Genomic DNA, 27818 nt, shown 5'->3' with positions numbered 1-27818 from the left:
CAGTGGCTAATCTCAGCATTTTTAACATTCCCACACTCTCTGCACTCTGACTTCTCTTGGACCTGAAATGGAGGCCAACCGCTCCGCACGGGGTCTCTAAACCTGCTGCACAAGGGCGAACGCTGTGACGCACCCGCGACGTGACGTCATACATATTTAAATACATGGGCATGCTGACGTCACGACGTAGTCGCGTCGCTGAAACCCGGAGGGAGACCGGAGGCGCGGATCGGAGGGGAGACCGGGAAGGAGGGCCCAGTTCGGAGGGAGACCGGGAAGGAGGGCCCAGTTCGGAGGGAGGCCGGGAAGGAGGGCCCAGCTCGGAGGGAGACCGGGAAGGAGGGCCCAGCTCGGCGGGAGACCGGGAAGGAGGGCCCAGCTCGGAGGGAGACCGGGAAGGAGGGCCCAGCTCGGAGGGAGACCGGGAAGAAGGGCCCAGTTCGGAGGGAGACCGGGAAGAAGGGCCCAGTTCGGAGGGAGAGCGGCAGGAGGGCCCAGCTCGGAGGTAGAGCGGCAGGAGGGCCCAGCTCGGAGGTAGAAAGCCCCAGCGCGGCGGAAGAGGGCGCGAGGGGGGCCCATTTCGGAGTGGGACACACAAGCCGCGGACGACAGACGGCCTGATCCAGGCCTGGAGAAGCAGGCGGCTGAGCGGTGGCCTGGAAGCCGGTTTTGATGGGGAAGAAAACGCGGATCAACCTACAGCAGAGTCGGCGGCGGCCCATCCTGCAGCTTGAGCCCGGACATAAGAAGGAAGATCGCGGCTCGGCCTCAGAAGGTGAGTTGGAGTAGCTGGCGTCATGATGGAAGCCGCGGCCTGAATTTCCCGCCAGCCCCACGATACTGCCCCTATCAGACATTCCCAGGATAGGTACTGCATAGGTTTGGTACAAAGTACAGCTCTGTCTGCACTAACGATGAAATGCTCCCTGACATATCCTACAGCATTTTATTTGAAGAGGGACATTGCAGAAATCTGTGGTGCAGAGATGTCTGCGTTACCTGGTACAAGATCAAAGCAAGTTGGTATGCAGGTACACCAACCCATTAGTCAGGGAAATGGAGTGCTGGTGTTTATTGCATTGGGAATGGAATTTAAAAGGCAATTTTTGGAGCTCAGGGCATTGGTGAGACCCCATTTGAGAGTTCTGTGTTCAGTGTTGGTCGTCTTGCTTGGAAACTGATGCATTAGCAGCATTTCACAGAATGTTCACTGACTGACTACTTGGATGAGGGGGTTATCCTTTGATGAAAAGTTGTGCTAGCATCCACTGGATGTTAGAAAGATGGTCTTGGGGTGGCACAGCGCCACTGACCCAGGTTTGATTCCTGACTTGTGGAGTTTGCACATTCTGTCCTTGTGTCTGTGTGGGTTTCCTCCCAGGTGCTCTGGTTTCCTCCCACAAAAGATGTACAGGTTAGGTGAATAGGCCCTGCTAAATTCTTCCTCAGTCTACCCGAACAGACGCTGGAAGGTGGCAACTAGGGGATTTTCACAGTAACTTCATTACAGTGTGAAAGTAAGCCTACTTGTGACTAATAAATAAGCTTTATTCAAACTTATAGTCATAAGGGGACTTGACAGGATGGATGCTGAGAGAATGTTTCCTTTTAGAAGAGACTAGAATTAGGGGACACAGTTTAAAACTAAAGATGAGAGTTTTTCTGCAGGTCGCAAATCTGTGGAACAGTCTCATTCAGAATATGGTGGAGGCAGAATCATTGAATACTTTTAAGGGAGCAGTAGATAGATTCTTGAGGTCAGGAATAAAAAATGATTACTGGGTGGGAAAGTTAAGGCCACATTCAGATCAGCCATAATCTTACTGAATGGCAGAGAAAGCTTGATGGGTTGATAGGCCTTCTCCTAATTTCTGTGTTTGCATGTATGTTTGATCGTGTGCACGGGATAATTCAGCCACAGAGCCGAAATAAACCTTATCAAAGTCATATGATATCCTGTGTTACTGCTAAAGAGTTATGTCCGTTCATTATTCTTGGTTTGCCTGCAGCCTATGAAACAGGTGACCACAGCATTCCCCTCCATCCAATTCATCTGTCACCCAGCTGAGAGGGACTGCACTTCCCTAATTTTTGTTCTCATCTACCCATCGCTTTCAATGGCTTCTTTTCTGCTCCTCACCATTGTTGTCATCTCCCAAAAACCCAATCCTCGCAGCCCCTTCTATTTCTCTCATAGCTGCTGTTCCTTAGCAGTATCACAAAAAACTGATCTGACTGCAGAAATACATAGTCCAAAGGATAGCAGGTAAGGTGGATTGTCCATGCTAAATTGCGACTTGGTATTCCAAGATGTGAAAGTTAGAGGATTACTGGGATAAATGTGTAGGATTAGGAAATAGGATGGGTCTTGGATAAGATACTCTGACAGAGCTAGTGCAGGCTCGATGGACCAAATGCTTCTGCACTGTGGGGATTTTGATTCCAGCTCTGCCTCAACACCTCATTTCTCTCAGCCCCTTTATTGTCTGGTTTCCTTCAATCAAGATTGGGAAGACTAGCATTATTGTCTACTGCTGAAAAGGGACAAATGCAAACATGCCATATTTCAACAATGTACACTCCAGGAGTAAAGGGTGGTTGACAATTGGACTCTGACTGGCGGGGTTATTGCCAAGGAAAATGCAATGGGGAACTTTTAAGTTCACCAAGTTCCTAGATGACTCAAAGATTCAGTATTATTTTATTAGGCACAAGTAAGGCTTACGTTAACACTGCAGTGAAGTTACAATGAAATTCCACTTGGCTTGACCACATTCCTCTTGCTGGAAGAGAGCAGCCCTGTGTATGCAGTTAAATGAATCAGTTGAACTTGTAATGTGGCTCACTTGTCGCTTGCTTAGAAGTATTATGCAGTCATATATTCAGCCTTCCAGGTTGTTTGCTTCCCACCTTGCAAGAACAACCAACTTGCATTAAAATAAAAAACCTTTCTCTCCATGAAAATATGATGCCTATGGCCTGTGATTGGAAAGAAATGCAAATTAATTACCTTTAACTTGTATAGATATTTAAAGTCCTCATTTATTTACCTGGGGCCTTCAGACCTTTCTCTGATCTGGGAAAATTGCACAAACAATTTAAAGCACCCCTCCCCCAGTCTATACTTGCACTTGAAACTTTCAAGTTACCTAAAACAGGCTGTCCTGGAAATGGTCAGAGAGGCCAGTTTGATTCTAGGTATGAACATATTTCGTCACTATCCCAACTACACAGGAGGATTTCCCCCTTTGATCTGTCTTTGCAGGTCAATTGGCCTTTCAATTTTTTCTGCATTTGAAAATGAGAAATTCCATATTAAAAATGATTTCATGTGCATTTGTACCAGCAGATATTTAACCCATGCTCTCTCTGTAAGTGGCCAATTGTAGCTGACTGTACTGATTGTTCAGAGGAGGAATTGCTCGTGTGTGGCATGATTGATGGATCCCCAACCAGTCACTGAAGCAGGGATCTGAACTGTTGTTAGCTAAGAAGCTGTGATCTATGTATTCAGGAGAGCATTGTGGATTTGTCATTTCCATTTGTTGTTTAGCTGTTTGAAACCCTTTGTCACCTTTTGAAGACCCTGGTGGCACTTGTCGTTCCAATGCACTGCTGCGAGCCATTTCAAATTGACTTTCTTAATATTCATTTGCTCTCTGCTCCATTTTTGAATGCTTATGTTAATACTCAGTTATTTTCCTTGAACTCAAATTATGTGCAGGTTTGAAATGATTTAACTGATATGATTCAAATAAACGGATATGGTTCTGTCTGCACCTGAGCCAAGTTTCAGAAGAAGTAGTATAGTTACTAGGTTGCAGCCTTTGTATTGCCAAAGATCTTACCTCAAAGATCCACCATCCAGTGACTTCTCTCAGCCCCCGTGCTTTGCCATTCAACATCTGTCTTGAGTGTTTGGGAGTGGTTGCTGGATCTCAAATCTACGTCCTTCTGACGGTGGCCTTACCAATACAAGACACTGAACTCCATGGGGAGGTTAGGCATCATGATGGCTGGGAGAATGCTTTATTGCATGTTCTTAGGTATTGTCAACAATAGTACCAAAACTTCCATTTAGCAGTTTATTATATGAAACTTCCTCTTCTCTCTGCAGATGAACAAGAGGATGCAACTGATCAATTGCTTGTTAATACAAGTTCAAACAGCACAAACAATGGGACAGCAAAGGAATCTGCAGTCCGGACTACAGGTAACTGCTTCCCCATTGCACTCCTGAACAGCCAAGCTAAAAAAAGGTTGCACTCACTTGTTCTGGGTTCCTCCACTAGCTAAAGTTGTTTCGCTATATCTATGTGAGAAATCATTTTAAGCACTCACCAGTTTGAAAATGCTCTGATGTACTTTGGGTCCAAAGTGCATGATGTTACACTTGCCCATACTGAACTCCATTTCTGTACTATGACCACTCTCTTAACCTATCTCTGTCCATTTGCAGCTTTCTACTCCCATCTCATTCCTTCTAATTTGTGTGTTGTTGAGAGAGATTATTGCTGAGTAAAGTGATGGTGATATTACTGCCATGGTGTTTGTGAGGAGAAGGTGGTTAGCTGTCTTAATGTGTTGTCCTGACTTGCAGGTGGGCTGGGCTTGCTCGGAGCTTACACAGACAGTGAGGATGATGACGGTGCTGACACTGAGCCACAAGAGCCAGAGCCGCCACCGCCCCCCAAGTCTGCAGACATCGACAGCACGTTGGCAAACTTCATGGCGGTGAGGATTAGATTGACCTTGCCTCCCCTAAGCATGGCTTGCATCTTCCCCTTCCTTTCTGCTCCACACCCCAAGAACAGCCCACATCTTATCCAAATTTCTTTCCTACCTTGGTTAGCTGCTATTAATGGTTTTCTACTCTCAGGCACTCATTCTCCCTCTCCTTCAGATCAGAAAACTCCTAACAACTTGGTTCTTAGTTGCTCCATCCATGCAAACAACTGTCTCCATCTCCAGTCTCTTTCTTTCTCAGTCCTTAAACACACTGCCTCCCAAATGTTTGAATCTTTGCTGGAACCCTTCACGATCCGATTTCTCAAGACATATTTTATCAAAGCCACAAATCACATCCTCTGCCTCTTTGCCTTTCTTGATCTGACTAGTCTTTGCCATGCCCTCATCACAATGTCTCTCCCAGGTGTTTCAGCTGGGTAGGCCTTTTCTAGCGAATTGTAACCAGGGTATCAGCTGCAGTGGTTTCTCGTTCTGTCTTTGCATCACTACTTTTGTGTCCTTCAACGATCAGTTCTCAGCTACATTCTGCCCCTCTGCAAAATAGAAGCTAGGAGCATGAATAGGCCTTTGGGCCTACTCCATCATTCAATATGATCATGGCTGATCTTCAGTTTCAGTGCTGTATTCCTAGAATCATGGAATCCCCACAATGTGGAAGGAAGCCATTTGGCCCATCAAGTGTGCACCAAAAATAATCCTACTCAAGCTCCAAACTTATATCCCCACGTATTTATGCTGCTAAGCTCCCCTAAAACGAAGGATCAATTTAGCATGGCCAATCAATCTAAGCCCACACATCTTTTGACTGTGGGAGGAACCGGAGCAAACCCACACAAACACGGGGAGGATGTGCAGACTCCACACAGGGGGTGACCCAAGCTCTATCCCAGTGCATTCTTGGCTGCTGTCCCACATTCTACCCTCTGTGAAAGTGAGGTCTGAACTTGTGTCAAATCCCATTCATGCATCAATCCCTGTGCTTGCTGACCTACATTAGATCCTGATTAAGTAATGTCTTGGAAAAAAGGCTGAGAATTTTAAAAAGCAAATCCCTTCATGGCCTCATCCCTCCTATCTCTAACTTCCTCTAACCCCACGACCTGTGAAATATCTCTGTTCATATAATGTGGCCTCTTGACCTGGGTTTATGTACCACATCTTTTAGCTGGTGCTTTAAGCTCTGAAATGTCTTCCTCCTCCTCCATTTTCATCCTTTGAGTAAATCCTTACTCTTAAAGGCATTCTGTAAATACAGATTACTGTCACCCATTCACATTTTCCTCCCCTCACATGCCAAATGCTATCCTTGCCTTTCCTTTCTAAACAGTCAGGATCTCCCAACCCACTCCATCCCCCAGCTGCTTTTCTCCTTTACCCACCTGATCTTCTGCCATGTTGTTATGGCTCCACATTGTGTAGAATTTCATTTGGACTATTCTAGGTAGATTTTCTGTCCTGGTTTTAACTGCTAAAACTTTGTGTCCGTTAATAGTTTACGGTTAATAGTCCATGTTGTAAACCCATGACTGTGTCCATAAGCGTGCTAATTCATTGGCTTACTCATTATGCCCCACAGTGAGATTCTTCAGTTACTTTTGTACTCTGAAACTGTCAGCAACCTGGTCATTTTACCTTGCAACACTTGGCCCTGGAATGAAACCATATCTGTGCTAAGCCCCCAGCCAGACTACATTTGTGCCAGGACTTAGAGCCTGATGTGAACAAGTGCTCATGGTGACTTTTCTGAAATTTTGTGTGTGCAAAAGTATGTAATGCCAGGGCCGCTCAGCATTCCCTGTCACTTCAATTCCCAGCATTTACCATCTCTTTTTGAACTGAGAAAGCTGTACATCCTGGTGGTGATGCATTTGCCAGAGCAGTTCCCCAAATCTGCACATGGACCATAGTCTGTGTTGAAGTGTGGGCTCTAAGTTTACTTGAAAAATAGTGGGTATTCTGTGGTGAGTAGCTCATTTGCTACCTCCCCAAAGCCGGTCCACAATCTACAAGTCACAAATCAGGAATGTGATGGAAACAAAAACAGCAAATGCTGGAAAATCTCAGCAGGTCTGACAGCATCTGTGGAGGGCTAACCCCGAAAGCTAGTGAGTGTACTATCAAATAAATCGGTTGGACTTAAACCTGGTGTTGTCAGACTTTTTACTGTGTTTACCCCAGTCCAATGCTGGCACATCCACATCGAGGGAGAATAGACCCAGCTTTTCAAGTTTGGATTCTCTTCTTTTGGAGTTCATCATGAAAAATCACAATGAGCACTTGTTTACATTGAGCTGTAAAACCCTTGCATAAATGTAAACTTGCTAGGGGCTTTGCGCAGATGTAGTATCTTTCCAGGGCCAAGTGTTATGAGGCAAAATGACCCACCTGTTGGCTGCATTAAGAAACTCACATTTGTGAGGAAGCTTGGGCACATACTGGCAGGATGTTTCCTCTTGAACTCAGAGGTTTGCTTTCCAAATAACGCACCTCCTATTTCTAGTGAAGTTGAGGAAAACTTTTCTTCTTGGAGTATTGTTAATCTGTAGAACACTCTACCCCAGTGAGCAGTGGAGGTTGGGACATTGAATACATTCAAGGTTGAGGTACATTTTTGATCAAGAAGGACATCTATAGATGGCAGGCAAGAAAGAGAGCTGAGGTCTCAACCCAATCAGTCATGATCAGCTGAATGACCTATTCCTGCTATTCATGCTATTGAACTGTTTGTGAGGTCAAGCCCTTCAGACAGTATTGGGTTATGACATGGGCTCAGTGAATGTTCAGTGCAAGAGTCATGTTTGTGTTTCTATAAATGCAGGAGATTGATGCAATTACAGCACCCTTACCTGTTTCTGAATCAACTCTTACTGAGACATCTGTGTCAGCACCCATACCACCACGACCACAACCCAAAACTGAACTGAAACCTGCAAGCAACCACAATGGCAATGAGGTGAAGGCCACAGTGGAAGGCAGTAACATAGTAGCTGGTTGGCACTACGATACACAGTATTCACTTGCTGGAGGTATGTAATTGGTACATATGCAGTTTATTGGAAGTATGTATTAGACTCAAACGTGGTTAACACTGCTGCCTCAGGGCCAGGGACCTGGATTCGATTCCCAGCTTGGGTCACTATGTGAAGTCTGCCCGTTCTCCCTGTGTCTGTGCGGATTTCCTCCGGGTGCTCCGGTTTCCTCCCACAATCTGAAAGGCGTGCTCACTAGTTGCATTGGCTATGCTAAATTCACCCTCAGTGTCCACGAACAAGTGCCAGAGAGTGGCAACTATGGGATTTTCACAGTAACTTCATTGTAGTGTTAATGTAAGCCTACCTGTGACATTAATAAATACACTTTAAATTAATATTTTATACAGTTTATTGATGTGTTAGATTAATACTATATGCAGTATTGACATGTTAGATTAATACTGCACGGTCAGTTGGAGGTATGTGTCAATCTAATACTGTGTATAGTGTTCATTGGAGGTATTGGACAAATATTTTCTTCGTCTCTTAATTTTAAATCTATGACCCAACGGTTGGTGCCACATTTTTGAAAGGAAGTAGTTTCTCTCCCCATGGTTTCACCATCAAAACTCTCATAATTTTGTTCTCCTCTTAACCTTCTCCCCTGTGAAGGGGGAACAATCCAATTTTACAATCTCTACACTTAATTAAAATCCATGATGATGTCTAACCAATAAAAGTTTGTTTTTTTTTGTATTTAGTATTGATGTACATCTTCACAGCTTATCAACTTGCCCTGGGGCTTCCAAGGATTTGTGAATTTGCTCCCTTTATGATATCATTTGGATTATATTGTCTTACCCCATTGTAGCTCCCGATGTTCATTACTCCTACTTAGCAGCGTTAAGTTTTTTGTTTGCCTCATATCTGTCCATTTCACCAGTCAGTCTGTCTCTTTCTACCTCAGTTTACTTATGGTGCATTTGCAAATTTCCCAATTTTGTATCCTTTACCCAACTCCTTATCGTTTACTGACTTCTGAGGGAACTCCACTGAATACTTATATTCAGCCAGAGAAGTATCCTTTCAAAGCTATACTCTGACTGCTGTCCTTCAGTCAATTACACATCCAAGTTGCCACCATCCCTTCACTCCCATGTGCTTCTAGTTTTCTAAATCGATATAACTTATCAAATTCCTTTTGATTGTCTGTTTATATAGCATCGATTACTTCATTCTTTCGTCAACACTTAGTTGGGAGTGTTCAGACAGGTTGGTCTGATACAAATGTGCCTTAACAAATCCATGTTGGCTTTTCTAAATAGAACTAATTTTATCCTCGATGACATTCTGACTTTAAACTTTAACGTCCTTGTGCCTTTGTGCTTATATCTGTTTTTTGAACAAGGATTTCTTGTACAATGTCTTTACATCCCCCCATGCCCTCCTGCATTTCCACAAAGGTTTTCTTTCACAAAAAGATGTCTTTCATCATTTCAGTGTTTTCTTTAACTATCCTATTTGTTATATCTTTATAAGAATTTTCCTTTTATCTTATTTATTAACTGTTTCTTGTCTTTTTTTTCAAATTTCCCCTATGCGCACTTTTATTCTGCCTGGTTTTCAAATGTGTTCTTTATCTGACTTTGTCAAGGATGTTTTTAACTTGTAGTGTCCCAGTTCTCCTCTTTATGGGGTATGTTGTATTATCGCCACCTCAGCCTACCGCTGGCCAAGAAAGCAGCAAATTGGTAATGGTATCCTTTCCCTAAATCACTGAAGTTGCCTCCTGTCCAGTTTGTTTTTAATGATTTTTGTTTAAGCCCTTCATTCTATTTTGATCACTATTATCCTGAAAATCGCCAACTGAAACATGTAACAGAGACATAGATTTCAATTCATAGGGGGCTGCACGAGTGTGCCAACATGGTTTTCTGAAAGGGAAATAGTGTTTAATTTTAGTGGAGCTCAGGAAGTAAGAAGGGGAACTTGTAGATGTGATGCACATGCATGGGTGCACATGCATCTGTCCACCCGCACATGTGGACATACGTGCAACCTCAACATTTTTTGGGTCAGAGCATTCCAGGCTACCGTTTCTATGTAGAAGTGGTTCTGAATATCACCTCTTAATTGTCTAACTCAAATTTCCGGATTCTGTCACCAAAAAAGTGACTTCTTTTCCAAATATCCTATCAAATGTTTTAATCATCTTAAATAGCTCAATAGATTAATCTAGAATCTCCCGTGTTTGAGGGAATGCAAACGTCAAAGTAAGCTGTCCTCAGTTTAACTCTCAGCCTGTTATCACTTTGTTGAACTGTGGTGGAGCCCCCCAATGCCCATATAAGCTTCCCAAGACATGATGTCCAGAATTCAATATAGTATTCTATATGGGCTAATATAGCATTCCATATAGACTAGCTAAAATAATTTTGGTTTCACAGCCCAAAAGAGCAAGCATTTCAGTAGTCTTTTACCTTAATTGGTATACTTTTCTATCAGTTTTTAGTGATTTCCTCACCATGTAGGGAATACTCTGATCTATCTTTCTTGGGTTGAAAGTGGATGCCCTCACACTTTTCCCATATTAAATTCTTGCCAGTTTTTACTACCTACTTAATCTGTCAGTGATCCTTTTTCGGCAGTGGTCTTCATCACTTCGCTACCTAACTTGGTGTCATCAGCAAACTTAGATATGGAGCTCTTTATCCCTTAGTCTAAGTCGTTGAAAAATATAAGGAAAAGGTGAAACCCCAGTGCAGACCTCTGGGAGATGCCACAAATCATATCCTGCATACTGGAAGTATGTACAAATTTTCCCCAGGTCTCTTATCTCAAAACCAATTTATTATGCATGGGTCAGACAACTTTACCCTCCCTGCTAGAGGATTGTGTGTCTGGAGGTGGATGTGCTTTATGCTTGATGTGTATAAATAATGAACACAGCCCTTGTTTCTCACTATATAGTTAACGTGGAAATGGGCGACTGGCAAGAGGTATGGGATGAGAACACTGGCTGCCACTATTACTGGAATGTTCAAACCAATGAAGTAACATGGGAGCTGCCCCTCTACCTGGCTGCTCAGCTGCAAGGTTTACATTACCAGCACAGGTGGGTGCTTAACCACAGTGGGTCTACACACACCCCTTCAAATGAACATTCAGTGCTGTATCTTGTGTAGTGATATTTCCCAACATCTAGTGGATAGTTGAAGTGTTTAGTTTGCATTACATAACATTGCATTGCAATATTTGTTTTAAATGTAAGAGAAGCTTAAATTTTTACCTGCTGTAAAATCATTTTCCTTCCTCCCACAACTGCACTCGCGTTAGTGAGATTGACCAAGGAAGAGAGAGCCTTGTCATATACCAGATTATTTAGAATGATTTGAGACATCCCAATACCATGCGCGCGCACCCCTTAATTTTGTCATGTTTAAACCCATGTAATTGGACACATGCTTTGATTTGGAGTGTGTGATTTTGGTTGGAACCCAGGGTGTTCTAAGTGTGCAGAATGGATGGAAGTGCACTCCTGACAGTTTACATCCGTTTGTGTCTTTCCATGAGAGAAAGTTAAACTGCATTAATGGAGAAGAATTAAGCAGTAGCAAAACACATGGCCCAGGTTGAGGACATTGAAACAAGACAGCCAAGCATGTGAGTACATACATGAGAAGATTGGAGCTGGACAGGGGCCACACCTTGAGAGTCAGATTATGGTGCCGGAGCCTCTGAAATATAGTGCTGATTTTATGCAGCAATTCTGACCAAACAAATCATCTATCATGTGAAATGTAAAGGACCGCCTCACCAGGGTCCAGCATCTCGGGTTACTCAGGGATTGGGGGTGTGATGATACGACCATTGGCTCCTTGCTCTAGTGCAAGTGGTTTTTAACCTACCTGTACCTGTTTACTGTTGAGATCATGTAGAAGGTAACTGATTAGCATTCTGACTTGTTAAGTATGACACAATAGGTTTTGGGCGAGATATAATTTTGTAACATTGCCAAAGTTCCTAGCTTTGGGATTGAATTAATTTCATTTAAGGTTGAAGTAGGTCATTCTCCCACTAGTTGCCCCCACCTCCACAACTCCAGCATCAATGTGGGGAAAACAGCCACATCGATGGCAACAGTGTGAGGTAGAAAATAGAGATGGGGTTCTCGGGCAATTTGGTTGACAGGGGGTGAGGGGAACTTAAGAAATTGGAGCACCGGTGTTCAAGATTGGCCCATTTAATTTGGCACTATTGTGAACAGGTTAAAGACCTCCATCTGATCCAAGTGCCGATGTGATGGTATGGAATATCAAGAATACTCTTAGGTTTGCATGTTAATAAAGGCATTCAAACATCTGAACATTGCATGACAATACTTACACTTTGTACATCACAGTTGAGGTTTTTAATTCTGGTATTCCAGTGGCATGGGCTTATATTTTCTACTTTTATTAAAACTAAACCAGTCACTAATGTTCTGATTTTGCTATTTTCTTTTAAACACTGATCCTGATGTCCTGTTTGACCCAAAGGAGAGTGTGTGGAAAGGTTATGATGTCCAATTTTATACGGTAATCCAAGATTATCCATTCTATGTGTGCACCGTACAAGAGTAATGGATGGAGAAAGGGTCTCAAGACAGTGACGCAAGGAGGGGCTCACATTTCAACCTGCTGTGTAAAATACTTCTAGTAATGCACATCATCTAGATCTGAGGTAACGAGGAGAAGGCTGAGGGGTGACCTGATAGTCTTTAACATTTCGTATTGGTTCCTCAAAACGAGAGACCAGCTATGTATAAATTTGCTAATGTACAGCTTGGTGGCAAATTAAAACTTGACATAAATACCCTGCAAAGGGCTATATAACGTGATTTAGTTGTTGGACAAGGTGGCAGATGGAGTATAATGTGGAGAAGTGTGAAATTATCCACTTTGGATGTGTTTTATTAATAGGTAAGAATCTTGTAAATGTTGGTATTCAGAGATTTTGGAGTCCCTGTACATAAATCATAGTTAACATACTGGTACATAATTACAGATTATATGTAAATGCTATGTTGGCCTTTAGTCAAGGGGGTTAGAGTAGTAAGATAGATCTGCTGCGTCTATACCTGCAGTACAGTATAGAGTTTGTTCATCTTACCTAAGGAACAATATACTTGCCTTGAAGAGGTTGGAACAAAGGTTCAACTCAGTTGGTTTCTGGAATGTGGGGTGATTGATTAGATGGACTTGTACTCTCTGGAGATGTCAATCCTTCAGGGCAAGTCAGAAATTTCTATGCATGTATTTGTGAATCTTTGGAATTCTGTATCCCTGAGGGCTGTGCATGTTCATTTGGTAAGTATTTCATAGTCAAGTGTAGAGAATGGTGGATTTCTGATGCCGTGGAAAGTGGAATTGGTCTGGAAGCTCAGCCCTAATCTTACTGAATGATGGAACATTATTTAAAGAGCCATGTGTCCTGTTCCTATTTATGTTCTTCTGGGGCAGGCGAGGGCGGAGCAGGCTGAGGTTTTTATGGAATGTAAATGCAATAGAGACCAGGGTTAACCCATTTCTGTGTTGTAAGGTCTATGTAGCCTGTAGGAGCAGTGAAATTCCGGGTCAAGTCCCAGTTATGCCACATGAGTCCGCAATGTTTTTCAAGTGAGTGCTGAAGGGTGTTGTATTTAATGGCAATGAAGGGGCAAAACTCTGATTTATAGATGTATATATAATGTGACATGACGGAAAGGCAATTATCTTATCTGTGCAGAGTGGGAGTCTTTGCCTGAGATCTGAAATAAGATTAACCACTTGTGACATATTTCAGTGAAAGATATTTATTTGTATTTAATATAAATGAGCGCTGTAGTTTTGTTTAAGGCTGAGACAACATTCTCATCACTGTTAACATTATAAGGTTAGTTTAATAGCTGATTATTGGAACTTTTATCCCTGAGTGAATCATAGAATGCTATTATCGGGGAGAGAAATGTAAATTGGAGGTACAAGTGCAATTGTTATAATTGAAATAAAAGTTTAAGTAGGGGAGATGACTCCAAATAGCGAAGGACAGAATTAAATAAAACTTAAATCTGCTTTTCACAAAGGCAGTCAGCAAATGGGATTAAGGATCAACTGGGATTTGCAATGGCGTTGTATGCTTTTAACTCCCCTTTTATATAGATTGCAATCACAGCTTCAGTGAAAAGCACCAATTCAGTGCCTTGATTGCTATGGTGCCTCCAGTCGTGAAGTTGAACTTTATTTTTCTACACTTCTGATTGAGGCAGGGTTGGTTTCCTATCTTGATAGTTTGCTAACTGAGATAAAGTGTGTTGCTTGATGTTTCATCACATGACTTGCCCCAAGCCCCAGTTATTAGTCAGCCAACACTGAAGGGACACTGCCTTCCCATACCAAGTGGAAATCAAAAAGGCTCATTATCCAATTGGATAAGGCTTGACTGTCAGCCAAACAGCCTTTTTTCCCCAATTTTAAATCTTTGTAGTTCTTCTAAAGAGAAATGTTTTACAACTTGCATTTTTGATCTACCCACTCACCTGATGAAGGAGCATCGCTTCAAAAGCTCGTGATTCCAAATAAACCTGTTGGACTTTAACCTGGTGTTGTCAGACTTCTTACCATGCAACTATACTTAGTGGTATGGGGGTAATTTTTACAGGGAGGCAGTAAGGCCATTCAATTTTGGCAGCAGGACCCTTGACAGTGCAATGAGGAAAAGCATGTCATCGTGTGTTGTCTTTCAGCTCCATGACCCTGTCCGCTGGCGAGGTGGAGAGTAGTTATCAGCACACAGGCATCTATCACCATGACCAAACTGTGGCAAAGCCAGATGGCAGAAACATGAAGAAGAAGGTAGGGGTGAAGTAAGGTGATATCTGTTGCTTTTCTGCAGGGCAAAGGGGCAACAAAAGTAAAAATCATGTGTGGAAGCCTGCATTTATTTCAGTGGGGCCACTGATGTACAGGTAACTGAATCGCAGCCGTGCTGGCTTCTTTGTGTGTCATGCCTCTAATCTGTTCTTTTCTACTTCCAAAGGAAGTTAACGAGAGTGTGTTTGCACTGACTGGCGAGAAGGAAGAATGTTCAGGTGTCGCTGCATCTCTGCTGGCTCCACTCATTCCTGAGGAGGTGAAGAAAGCTGAGGAAAAGTGGCGGAAGAAGGTGATTTGCCAGGAAGAAGAAGTTACTGAAGAGGACAGTAGTAGCATGCATGTGCAGGAAGCATCACAAGAGGATCATCCGAGCTTGAATGTTTCCCTGGAGAATGCAGAGGAAGAGGAGGGAGTGGAGAAAGAAGAGGAGGAATATACCCGGGAACTGGAGTTGGTGCTGGAGAGAAAGAAGGTGAAATTATATTCCACTTGAAGGTTGCAAAATTATTTGTGGCAAAAGCAAGATTGGGCTCTTGTGATAAACAGAGCTAAGTTTGCATTTCTGATCTACCCGGTTCCTTCACCCCACAATTATAAAATCTAAAACTGTGCTTACAAACAAATCCTCATCTGAATGACAGTAGAGCAATGCATGGTGTATCATTGTACAACATTCCTATCCTTGGAGGACCTAGTGTCTCACTCTGTTACAAAAGGGACCAATGCCACCAAAGATCCATTAGCGTTTGCAATTCTTACGAATTTGGGAGGGAGCTGAATAATTGGGACAACAACATGTACATTATATGCTGGTTACTGGGACCAAGGCCAATGACAGCAGAGTAGGACCAAATTAACAGGAGGGTTTTGGTGTTTTTCATATGGCAGTAACTCACACACCATGGGCAAAATTATGCTTGTGTGAATTTGCTCCTTGCGCAAATTTGCTGTGTGCTGGTGCCCAAGGCCCAGGATTCCTGGGAAATGCCACTGAAGATTTTGCACTTTACAACTGCAAAATCTGTGTTTCATGGACAAGGTCCCTACAAGTGAACACAGCAACAAGAAAGATAGTTACTCTAGCTGTATTCTGTTTGCTTTTTCATATGGTTTTGACTCTGTCCATGTGTTTACAGGCAGAACTGCGTGCGCTGGAGGAGGGCGATGCCAGTTTAACCGGCTCCAGTCCACGCTCAGATTGTAGCCAGAGCTTGATGCAGGAAGGACAGGTCTCTGAAAGCAACAAGCATATCCATAGGAAAGGGAAATGGCAAGCACTAGTTCGCACCTTAAGTCCTGAGTCTACAGGCCCTGCTTCGGATAACCTAGACCGTGACGCCACTCCAGAGGGAATACCCTGTACTGAAACTGGTAAGTGATTAGAGGAACCTTACTGGAAAATTCTTGTCACAAGTTTTTTTTATTCAAGGGTGTGGACAGTGGTGCAAGGCCACATTTGCGCACACTCCCTTGTAGCTGTAGGGTTATGGTGGACCTTCACTTACTTGTACTTGTGTGTGTCTTTCCAAGAGGAGAGAGATTGGACTGACTAGCTGTGGGAAGTATGGACATTAGTAAACAAGCTCAAATTTATCATAGTCTTGTAGTTTTTCTGTTCAATTCCTGATCCCAGGAATACTAGTCCAATACTGGGGCCATAAGCTTAACTTGTTCAAATTGGCCCATGGTGAAGGAAACACATTTTACTGAAATGGTGTCGAGCTTCCTCTACAGTGTTCAATCAAACACTCTCAGGGCACAGGTAGGTCAGTCAAAATCCTGAAATTCCCTCCCTCACAGAACTGCGGGCATACCTGTCCCACAGATACTGCGAGTGCTTGATGAAGGCAGCCCACCATCACCACCTCGAGGGCAAATGGGGATGGATGATAAATACTGGACTAGCCAACAACATGCATGTTCCATAAATTTTTTTTTTCAAGTATACAGTAAAGTGAGATTTATTTTTCATACCAGCTTTTGTGATTGAGTGAACCTAATTACCAATAAAAACCAGTTTCTATTCTACCCATTACAGGTAGACTTGAGACCTCCAACCTAATTTTACTAGGTTCCTACAGTCAGTAAGATAAAGTCGCCAGGCTCCTCTGAAATGGGGAGCTGACTGGTGATTTAACCTGAGGATCATCGCATCTCCAGTGAGGGGTTGTGTTAAGAAGGCAGTCCTTCATGAATAACCTCAGCCTGTGTAGGAATTGAAATCATGCTCTTAGCATCACTGCATCACAACATTACATTCTGCACTCTGTTTCCTGTTCTGAACGTTATGCTTTGTCTGTATCGCACGCAAGAAACAATACTTTTCACAGTTTACTAATAGCTGGACGGCTGGTTGTCACATGTAACTAACTCTAATACTGAATTGTACATTAACCACAATGTGGTGAATTGCAGTTTACAGTTGCATGCTGAAGGGAATTAGTATAAGCTTGGCTGTGAAGACTTGGTTTGAAGGTTGAATTTACTGTGTAACCGAATGTGGTCAAATGTTGAATGGTTTCAGTTCAATTTATTTATCTTCCTATTCCACACTCTCTGCAGCTCCAGAAAAGCCAAGCATTGAACCTGAAGAAAGTGACATGGATCTCGAAGGATCTACAGACAAGCAGACAGCAGCATCAAAACTTCCTCCAGAAGAAAAGGATGACCGGGGTGAACTGAAGGTGGGAAATCCAAAGATTAGGCTGTATTGGCATCTCCCTCTTTTTCTCTTTCTCTTTGTGACAGTAGTGGGCCTCAGTATACTAGGATGTTTTTGGGGCTCACTGGAGGATGCCATAACAGTGCCAGTATTGATGTTGACTCCTCTTTCTCAGTTTCAGATTGCTGAATTAGCGAACACTCTCTCCAGTAAACTGGAGTTCTTGGGAATTAGCAGACAGTCTATCTCCAACTTCCACTTCCTGCTTCTCCAGATTGAGGTTTGCAAAGACCCTATTCATTTTTTGCATTCAGTCTGAATTGGTGTTTGAAGAGCAGGAATCGTCCAGAGAGAGAGCTTTTGTCTTTAATGTTACCTGTCTTGGATTTCAGACTCGAATATCAGACTGGCGAGAAGGAGCACTGAATGGTCAATACCTGAAACGCAAACTGCAGGAAGCTGATTTACAGATTAAACACTATGAATCTAATGCATCCCCAAAAGGCTGGTCCTGCCATTGGGACAGGTACGCACTCTTCTACTTTTTCACCTTTCACCTTTGACACGTGACAACCGAACTGTGACCCCACCCATCCCTTACTCCCCATCTCCACATGACGACGTGGCAACAGTAGTTGCAGACTGCCAGCTTACTAAACTGCTAAATTGGTAACACTCCCGCATGTATGCAAATTCCGAAAGCAAAATCATTGGACCAGCCTAAAATGTGACCCTACAAAATTTGGCACTTTCTCATGCTGAGGTTTGAGTGTTGGAATTGAACAGATAGACTGCTCATATAATTGTGTTGAGTAAGGGATTAACGATAAAGGGGAAAGGGGCGGGAGAGAGAGAGATTGCGCATGCAAGAAATGTCAGCGCTTTGCTGGAAATTTCTGAGATGGAATTCCTGAGCCGACTACACAAGAGAAAGAGGGGAAGGTGCCTCCTGCAGTCGTGACGAGAGAAGACCAAGATTATTGCCGGAAGCACAGGTCAGAATTATTTTCTTTTCTCTTCTTCCAGTTTACTGTATCTGTAAAATACGTAAATGTGTTTCTATATATAAATTTAAAAATATATAGTTTTGTTTTTCAGCTTGAAGAATATTTTTGCATTAATTCCTTCCTTGCTTTCCTCTAGATGAAATGGGATGTCTGAGTTAGCTTTCAGATATCCTGCTCTCTGCCACCATTAACAGGCAGCCGTTTTCTCCCACCAAAAACGACAATAATTGGGCTGAAATTTATCATTGTCTTTTTAAAAGGCACAATATTTCAAAAAAAACCAAACAAAAATTGAACCGAGGTTCTCTGCTTAACCTCTGCTTTCCTAGACTGCTAGGAGCAGGAGGTGCCAAACCTCCTGTTGGCAAAAAAAATCATACCTGTTTTTTTCGTCTCTGGCAGGGTGCCCCTGCAGTCACCCCCCATACTAAGTGTGTACTTTCTATCACGCCGTAGGGAGCACCGGCGCTATTTCTATCTCAATGAGCAGACGGGCCAGTCACAGTGGGAGTTTCCAGATGTAGATGAGGAGGATGAAACGGCTGAGTCTGCCGCAAGGCTGAATGCTGGCAAGAGCATGTTCTCCAGCAAAGCTCCAGTAAAAGAAATCGCGGGTGCACTCAGTGATCCCTCAGGTAAGGGGCTGTGCCTCCATTCTTTGTATCTCTGCATAGTGGGGGTTGTGATGAACAATAATCCATATTCCTTTCAAACCATCTGGTCTTCATCGTCTGTTTGCCTCTCCTCCAGCAGTGGATCACTCCAAATCAGCATGGTGTACCACCTTGAAGAGGTGCTTTCAGGTGATGCTAATGTTCCCATGCATTTTTATCCTCTAAATTGCAGAGTCCAGGGTTTCAAAGGTGTTGCTCATAGAGCTTTGGTGGTTTGCTGCATTGCGTCTTGTAGATGATGCACATGGCTATCATCATCAATGGTGAAGGGAGTATTACTGGACAGGATGCCAACAAAGTGGGCTGCTTTGTCCTGGATGTTGTTGAGCTTTTTGAGTGTTATTGGAACTGCACTGTACCATGTACAATATACCATGCCTTGGGACATCCTTTCCTGCAGCGTATCAGGTAGACAACGTTGGCCGAGTTGCAAGAGTATGTGCCGTGCACCTGGTGGATGGTGTTCTCGTGTGATGATGGCATCCGTGTGAATGATCCGGCATGCCTTGCAGAGGTTGCTGTGGCAGGGTTGTGTGGTGTTGTGGTCACAGTTCGCCTGAAGGCTGGGTAGTTTGCTGTGGACAGTGGTCTGTTTGAGGGCAAAAAGTGGGGGTGTGGGGATGGCCTTGGCGAGATGTTTGTCTTCGTCAATGACATGTTGAAGACTCCGGAGAAGATGTCGTAGCTTCTCCGCTCTGGGGAAGTACTGGATGACGAAGAGTACTCGTGTTTGTTTTCTGAGAAGGTCAGTGCATAGTCTTCAACTTGTCATTGATGAACTTGAACATCTCGCCAAGGCCATTCCCCACACCCTCACTTCTTGCCTTCAAACAACCGCACAACCTCAAACAGACCATTGTCTGCAGCAAACTGCCCAGCCTTTAGGAGAACAGTGACCACAACACCACACAACCCTGCCACAGCAAACTGCCCAGCCTTCAGGAGAACAGTGACCACAACACCACACAACCCTGCCACAGCAACCTCTGCAGGCCATGCCGAATCATCGACACGTGCCATCATCTCACGTGAGAACACTATCTACCAGGTACATGGCACATACGCTTGCAACTAGGCCAATGTTGTCTACCTGATACACTGCAGGAAAGGATGTCCCAAGGCATGGTACATTGGGGAGACCATGCAGATGCTACGACAACAGATGAATGAACACTGCTCAACAATCACCAGGCAAGACTGTTCCCTTCCTGTTGGGGAACACTTCAGCGGTCATGGCCTCTGTTCTTTTGGTAAACGTTCTCCAAGGCAGCCTTCATGAAGTATGACAGCGCAGAGTCACTGAGCAGCAATTGATGTCCAGGTTCCGCACACATGAGGACGGCCTCAACCGGGTTCATATCACACTATCTATAACCCCCATGACTTGCCTGTGTTTGTAACATCTCAGTTACTGACCTGTCTGGAGACAATACATATCCTTTTAGCCTATGCTTAATGCTATCTCCACTCGCATTGTCTGCACCTTTAAGACTTGATTAGCTATAAAGGCTCACATTCTAATCAGTATTCTGTAAACTGTGTGTGCCTCTTATACTCCCTGTTTGTGACCAGAACTCCCCACTCACCTGATGAAGGAGCAGCGCTCCGAAAGCTAGTGGCGTTTACTAACAAATAAACCTTTAACCTGGTATTGTGAGACTTCTTACTCTGTTTACCCCAGTCCAACACTGGCATCTCCACATCATAGTAGAGCAGGTCAAAGGCTGGTATTCCTGTGATGAGTTACTCACCTTGAGACCATCCAAAGTCTGTCCTCCATCTGCTCAACACAAGCCAGAAGTGTGATGGCGTTCTCTCCACTTGCCTGGGTGAGTGCAATCCAAGCTGAACACTATCCAGGGCAACACAGTTTACTTGATTGGCATCCCTTCTACAAATATTCACGCTTTCCACCATCGAGGACAGCAGTGTACGCCATATACAAGATGCACTGAAGGAAGTCAACAAAGTTCCTCGGGCAGCACCTTTCAAACCCACAATCACTGCCATCTAGAAGAAGGCCAGCAGATACTTGGGAACACCACCACTTGGATATTCCCCTCCAAGTCATTCATCATCCTGACTCTGGAAATGTACCACTGTTCCTTCACTGTCACTGGAACAAAATCCTGGAACTCTGTCCCAAAATGCACTGTGGTTGTACCTATACCTCATGGACTGCAGCAGATCTAGAAGGCAGCCCACCTACACCCCATGACAATAAATGTTTGATCTTTTCAGCGACAGCCACGTCCTGTGAATAAATAATGTAAAAAGTATTTGGCTGGTTAATGAGCTGCATGAATCTTTTAAAAACTGGTATGAAATTCATGTAACCAACCTCCAGGTGATGTACAGCAAGTCCCAGAAAACAATTGGAGCCTCATCCTTGGTGCAGCAGTCTGGAACTATGAGTCTCTGCACTTTGCCCTTTTATTGGAGGTCTCTAAGCATCCCAAGACACATCCCTGGTGATGCATTTCACTCCAGTGCATGGACAAAGCCATATTTTCCTCCAGGTCATTTGCTCATGGGTACTGTATTCAAAACGGTTGCCTGCTCCGTGTCAGTGTCATGTAGGAAGTGATCTAGTCCCTTTTGGTGGCTTACGTAAGGCTCTGAAATTACAACAAGTCATCCATGAGATGGCAACTTGAGGTCAGCCACACTTTGACAACAATTGACATTTGAATGTGTTCTCTCTCCCACTGGCCCCTTGACTGAAATTACTGCATTATTGCAGTGCCTGAAACTGAACTTTGGAATCAGTGTAAATTAGAGACGTGTCACAGCAGAGTATTTGAGGGATTACAGAAACTGCTGAATTAAGTATAGAAACATAGGTGCAGGAGTAGGCCTTTTGATCCTTCAGGTCTGCGTGTTGGAGCATGGGATGCTAAGCTAGGCAAAAATCTGGAGGGATGAAGACAGTAGGTTACTCAGAATTGATGCCAACAAAATGACACTATTGTTTCCAAAGCTTATGACAATAAACACTTTTTGGACCAAGAATTTAGTCATTCTTTTGATTTTATTGTTTTCACATGTATTAGTATACAGTGAAAAGTATTGTTTCTTGCATGTTACACAGACACAGCATAGCATTCATAGAGTACATAGAGGAGAAGGAAAGGAGATGGTGCAGAATGTAATCTTAGTTAAGGTGTAGATCAACATCAGCTTAATACGAGATGGGTGCATTCAAGTCTGGCAGCGGGGTCGAAACTGTTTTGAGTAGGTTGGCACGTGACCTCAGACTTTTGTATGTTTTTCCTGACGGGAGAACATGAAAGAATAACTGAGCACTAAACTGCTCCCAGGAGAACAAGTTGAGGAATTGCTGGTGTTCGAGAGTGGCAGTAACTTGTATGCTAACTATACTCTCCTTTTGTTTATTCTTTGTAATGTTCCCACTCCTTCCATTCCGCTCCCTTGCGTACAGAGCTCTGTGCCAGCCAGCTTTCTGTCTGCCAGCCAAACAACACTGCTTCTATCAGAAGCAATGTCCAACCTCCCCTCCCGCCTCTGCCCCCTCAGCCACCTCTCCCACTGGATCTTCCTCCCCCACCCCCACCCCCACCTTCCTCCCCTCCCCCACTGCCGCCACCCCCACCACCACCACCACCACCTAGCGATGATGGAGACATACAGGAAGTGGAGATGGAAGTGGAGAGTAAGGAGCCACCAGCACCAGGAACAGAAGAAGATTGTATTGAAAGAGCGCTTCTCAACATCATCCCAGTTACAACCATTCAGCCTCCAACAGTAAAGAAGGTGAGATTGGGGTGGTGTTTAAAGAAAACCCACAGGAAAGATATCTGATGTATTCTATGGTGAATTGGCTAATCTGATTTGATCTGGGGCGTTGATGCAGTCCAAGTCTGTGGTGTTACATATACATTACACATTGACGACACTGCATGGAGCGTGCACTCTTCAGTAGAAAGCAGAACTTGCACAACTGGTTGAAGGCCCGGAGAAACTTCATGACCTGTTCAATATTCTATCTAATTCTAACTGCCTGAAGAATTTGTGATATGCACAGGTAAGAGAGAGACAGACTGCCCAGCTGAGTTCTGAGACTTTGTTCAGCAACCTTAACACTGTAACCCTGTAGATGTTGGGTCTGGAAACTGGATAGGTGAGATTTGTCTGGTGCTAAACGTGAGACTGATTGTCTTTCAGAATAATTCTGCTTCAAGCACATCTATGAACCCGCCAGCTTCAAGTCAGACTGCCAAAGCTGGCAAGAGGAAGGCAGCAGTGCTGACTTCTACACCGATGCCTCGAACCATCACCATTGGGAGCAGCCCTGTCCTGTACACTCAGTCAGCTATGATTCCAGGTAAGAGAAGTGCATGCTCTGGCAGAGGTGACATATGGGTAGTAAACTGGCTGAGTGGCAAGTGGGCAGTCATGAGGTGGAGCTAATGGATGAGCAGGGTACGAACATGGCAGTGGATGAATAGGATGTCAAGGCAGGTTAGGTGGGGTATCAAAGCATTGGTAGAGTGGTGGGTGGGCTGAGTGCTGTGGCAGTGGGTAGGTGGGATGCAAGGTATGCACCTTGTAATTGATCACGTGCCCCAGATCACATTTCTGTCTGCCTGTTGAAGACTGCTGTCTTCCTATTGGGGAACACTTCAGCACTTGGGGCATTCGCCCTCTGATCTTCAGGTTCTCTAAGGCAGCCTTCACGACACATGACAACGCAGAGTTACTGAGCAGAAACTGATAGCCAAGTTCCGCTCGCATGAGGACAGCCTCAACTGGGATCTTGGGTTCATGTCACATTATCTGTATCCCCAAGACTTGCCTGGGCTCGCAAAATCTGATGCGGAGGTGCCAGCGTGGACTGAGGTAAACACAATAAGAATTCTCTCAACACCAGGTTAAAGTCCAACAGGTTTATTTGGTAGCAAAAGCCACTACCTTTCAGAGCGCTGCTCCTTCGTCAGGTAAGTGGGGAGTTCTGTTCACAAACAGGGCATACAAAATAATGGTTGGAACATAAGTCTTTACAGGTAAGCATTACTTGCAAAATCTCATTAACTGTCCTGGCTGGAGACCATACACATTTCTTTAACCTGTGCTTAACCCTCTCTCCACTCACATTGTCTGTGCCTTTAAGTCTTGATTACCTGTAAAGACTTGCATTCCAACCATTATTTTGTAAATTGAGTGTGTTTTTATATGCCCTGTTTATGAACAGAACTCCCGCTTACCTTACGAAGGAGCGGCGCTCCAAAAGCTCTTGGCTTTTGTGACCAAATAAACCTGTTGGACTTAACCTTTGAGACTTCTTACTGTGTTTACCCCAGTCCAACGCCGGCATCTCTACATCTTTAAAAACTTGGTCCTTATGTCTCTTTTAAACTTTACCCCTCTCACTTTCAACCTGTGCCCCCGAGTAATTGACCCTTTAACCCTGGAAAAAAGACTATTATCTACTGTATCCAAACCCGTCATAATCTTGTACACTTCTATCAGATCCCTGCTCATCCTCCAACGCTCCAATGAAAACCATCCAAGTTTGTTCAACCTTTCTTCATAGCCCATATCCTACAGACCAGGCAACATCCTGGTAAGTCTCTTCTGCACTCCTTCCAGTGCATCAACATCCTTCTGGTAGTCTGGTGACCAGAATTGTACACACTACTCCAAATGCAGCCTAACCAAAGTCTTATACAGCTGCTACATGATTTTGCAATTTCTATACTCAACCAATGAAGGCCAGCATGTAATCCACCTTCTTGACCACCTTGTCTACCTGAGTTGCCACCTTCAGGGAACTGTGGATCTGCATGCCTAGATCCCTCTGTATGCAAATATTTCTGTGGGCTCTGATTTACTGTATAATAAATTACTGCCCACCCTACTTTTCTCACCTTTGCAAGGATAGAGCTGTAATTTCTTTCCACTTACACAGCGTTCTGCTCCTGGGAATATTGATATGCTTTTAGTTAAGCTGATGTGTTGTTGCTTTCTTTTTTTGTTGAGCTGCAGGTCCCCAGATGCTGGCTTCGATGGTGCCCATTGCTCCAATGCACCAGGCTGTACCTGCACCGACACCCCCTCTGCTGCCTCTGCTAACCAGTGTAGTGCCGACGCCACACCACACTCCACAACTCCAAGTACCAATCACCCAGGCAAACCCACCACACCCAATCATGCCTGAGGTGTTGCCAGCCAACACAGTCGCTCAAGCAACAGAGAAGAGCAGAAGAGTGAAGAAAGACAAGGTAGAGTGTGACTTGCTGTCTGTCCTCTTGTGCCAGGGCACAATGCCTGCTGAACTGAAACAGGAATTAGTCAAGAGCAGATTAGTTTCTCTAACTTTGTTGAGAGCTCCTCTCTGCCTACATCCTACCCCAGGTGGTTGTGAATCCGCACCACCCCATCCCCTCGTCGCCAGACTGCAACAGGAGAAATCAGTGTAGGTAAAGTAATTTAATTATCCCTACCCACAGTTGCCTCTGGGACTGGGATTTGCTCCATCATATGACTTGTGTTCAGAGTTCCCTATCTCAAACTCTCCTCTTTCAGAGTAAGAAAAGCAAAATGAAGATGCCGTCACTGGTGAAAAAGTGGCAGAGCATTCAGCGGGAGTTGGATGAGGATGAACACTCTAGCTCCAGTGAAGATGAGCAGCGAGTGATTCAGGCACACAGACGGATTGAGGAGTGGAAGCAGCAGCAACTAATCAGGTGAGCACGCTGCTCCTGGGGGTACTGCAACATGCATCCAAGTTTGATAGTTACTGTAAGGATACAAAGGAATTCTGAAAACAGAAATTGCTTAATAAAGTGAAAAGAGACCAAGATAGTCAGTAGCATTTCAAATGTGGTTTCACCAAGGCCCTGCACAGCTGCAGTAAAACCTCCCCAAACATAAAATTTCTATTTACTTTAACAAATCATTTGCTGTTTCTTTGTACTATTGATAATTCATGTACCAAGACACCTAGATCCCTCTGTACCATCAAATTCTGCATTCTCTCTCCATATGCCACACCTACCAGGCATTGTTGAAAATTACCTAGGTATGTTCTGCACAGGCAAAACAGGACTACCCAACCAAGCCAATCACAGCTCCCATCAGTCAGCTCTTGATCATCAGTAAAGTGATTGAAGGGGTCATTAGCAGTGCTGTCAAGCAGTGCTTAGCAATAACCTGCTCACAGATGCTCAGTTTGGGTTCCACCAGGGTCACTAGGCTCCTGACCTCATATAGCCTTGGTTCAAACCTGGGACAGAAGAGCTAAATGCCCAAGGTGAGGTGAAAGTGACTGCTGTTAACATCAAGACAGCATTTGGCCGAGTCTGGTGTCAAGGAGCCCTAGCAAAAGTCTTGGGAATCAGGGAAAACTCTCCGCAGGTTGGAGTCATACAAAGGAAGATGGTTATGGTGGTTGGGAGTCGATCAGATCTTCCATCTGTCATAAGGTCAGAAATGGAGATATTCTCTAATGACTGCACAATGTTTAGCAGCATTCGTGACTCTTCAGATACTGAAGAAGTACATGTCCAAATGCAGCAAGAATTGAACAATACTTAGGCTTGAAGTGGCAAGTAACATCTGTGCCACACAAGTATCTGGCAATGACCACCAAGAGAATCTAAACTTCACTCTGACTTTTAATAGCATTACCATTGCAGAATCCTCTACTGTATCATTGACCAGAAACTGAACACAACTAGCTGTATAAATACTAATGGCTACAAGAGCTAGGCACTGAGTATATCGCCCTGTCCCCTTTTCCTGAACCATTCACTGTTACCCAGTAACACAATTTCTGAACCACTGTTATCCAATGTCCTATGTTCCTGAATTGCTCACTGTTGCCCAGTAATGGTGCCCCATGTTCCCGAATCACTCGCTGTTGTCTAGTAATCATGTCCTGTTTCCCGAATCATTGTGCTACCCAGTAATCATGTTGATTGTTAATCACTCGCTGTTGCCCAGTAATCATGTCCCATGTTTCTGAATTGCTCACTGTTAACCAGTAATCGTGCCCCATGTTCCTGAATCACTCGCTGTTATCCAGTAATTGTGCTCTGTTTATTCCTGCAGTGGCCAAGCTGAGAGGAATGCCAATTTTGAGGCACTACCTGAGGACTGGCGAGAGAGACTGAAAAGGAGAAAAATGACTTCAAGTTCTTAATGTTTTTTGTTGTTTGTGTAAAGTATTTTTCTACATTTCTATATGGACTGTTTATTTGTGTAAATCACTGTGACTGAGTTAGGTAGTGGGCCTGTGAGAAGCTTGGTGCATGAGCTGTAGGTTTTAGGATACTGTATCCTGCTAGCATTTTTCAAAATATTGGGGCTACAAATTTCTGTAATAAAGCAACGTGCATCCAGGCTGTGAACAATTAGCCATTTTGCAGGTTCATATCTGTGCTGTACATTTGTATATAACATCAATAAAACCTTTTTTTAACATTTGGTTTGATGTCTCCTTTCGCCCTGGCTATGATTTATGTATCACTGTCGCTGCTTAATGTGACTAGCACTGCTGCTTCTCAGCACCAGGGACCCAGGTTCAGTTCTTGCCTTGGGTAACTGTGTAGAGTTTGCAAATTCCCCTCTGTTTGGTTTTCCTCCGGGTATTCCAGTTTCCTCCCACAGTCCGGAAGCATTCTTTCTGGTTGTGCCACAGTTTAGCATGGCTCTGCTCTGTCCAAGAAACTACAAAGCCTAGTCCATCACTTGAACCAGCCTCCCATGCATTGACACTGCCACTGTCTATGCTTCCTACTGCCTTAGAAAAACAGCCAGCATAATCAAGGACCCCATGCTCCGGACATACTCTTCCACCTTCTTCCATCAGGGCAAAAGTAAGATCATGTACCGACAGA

The 27818-nt window shown here is 44.0% G+C and overlaps 1 protein-coding gene across 1 annotated transcript; it reads left to right on the top strand.

Annotated features, from left to right (window-relative positions):
* Positions 1–199: 199 nt before the first annotated feature.
* fnbp4 (formin binding protein 4) lies at positions 200–27405 on the top strand. The gene is made up of 17 exons (XM_080190552.1): positions 200–775; positions 4118–4213; positions 4601–4734; positions 7568–7775; positions 10692–10836; positions 14485–14593; positions 14778–15086; positions 15751–15985; positions 17177–17298; positions 17452–17556; positions 17669–17802; positions 18740–18918; positions 22400–22731; positions 23143–23302; positions 24964–25199; positions 25504–25664; positions 27031–27405. Exons 1-17 carry the CDS (start codon positions 673–675, stop codon positions 27119–27121), a joined length of 2859 nt encoding a protein of 952 aa, XP_080046678.1. The 5' UTR covers positions 200–672; the 3' UTR covers positions 27122–27405.
* The last annotated feature ends 413 nt before the right edge of the window (positions 27406–27818 follow it).

Source organism: Carcharhinus amblyrhynchos, chromosome 6 (assembly GCF_965287045.1).
Source record: "Carcharhinus amblyrhynchos chromosome 6, sCarAmb.v2.hapA, whole genome shotgun sequence".
NCBI classification, from domain to species: Eukaryota; Metazoa; Chordata; class Chondrichthyes; order Carcharhiniformes; family Carcharhinidae; genus Carcharhinus; species Carcharhinus amblyrhynchos.
This window is presented reverse-complemented; position numbering and strand designations above follow the sequence as displayed.

Bases quoted from the DNA above. Each gene is read 5' to 3' on its own strand.
- fnbp4 (XM_080190552.1), top strand. From the start codon at position 673: ATGGGGAAGAAAACGCGGATCAACCTACAGCAGAGTCGGCGGCGGCCC. The intron at 4,735-7,567 runs GTGAGGATTAGA...CTATAAATGCAG, and splicing joins CGTTGGCAAACTTCATGGCG to GAGATTGATGCAATTACAGC. The intron at 7,776-10,691 runs GTATGTAATTGG...CTCACTATATAG, and splicing joins ACAGTATTCACTTGCTGGAG to TTAACGTGGAAATGGGCGAC.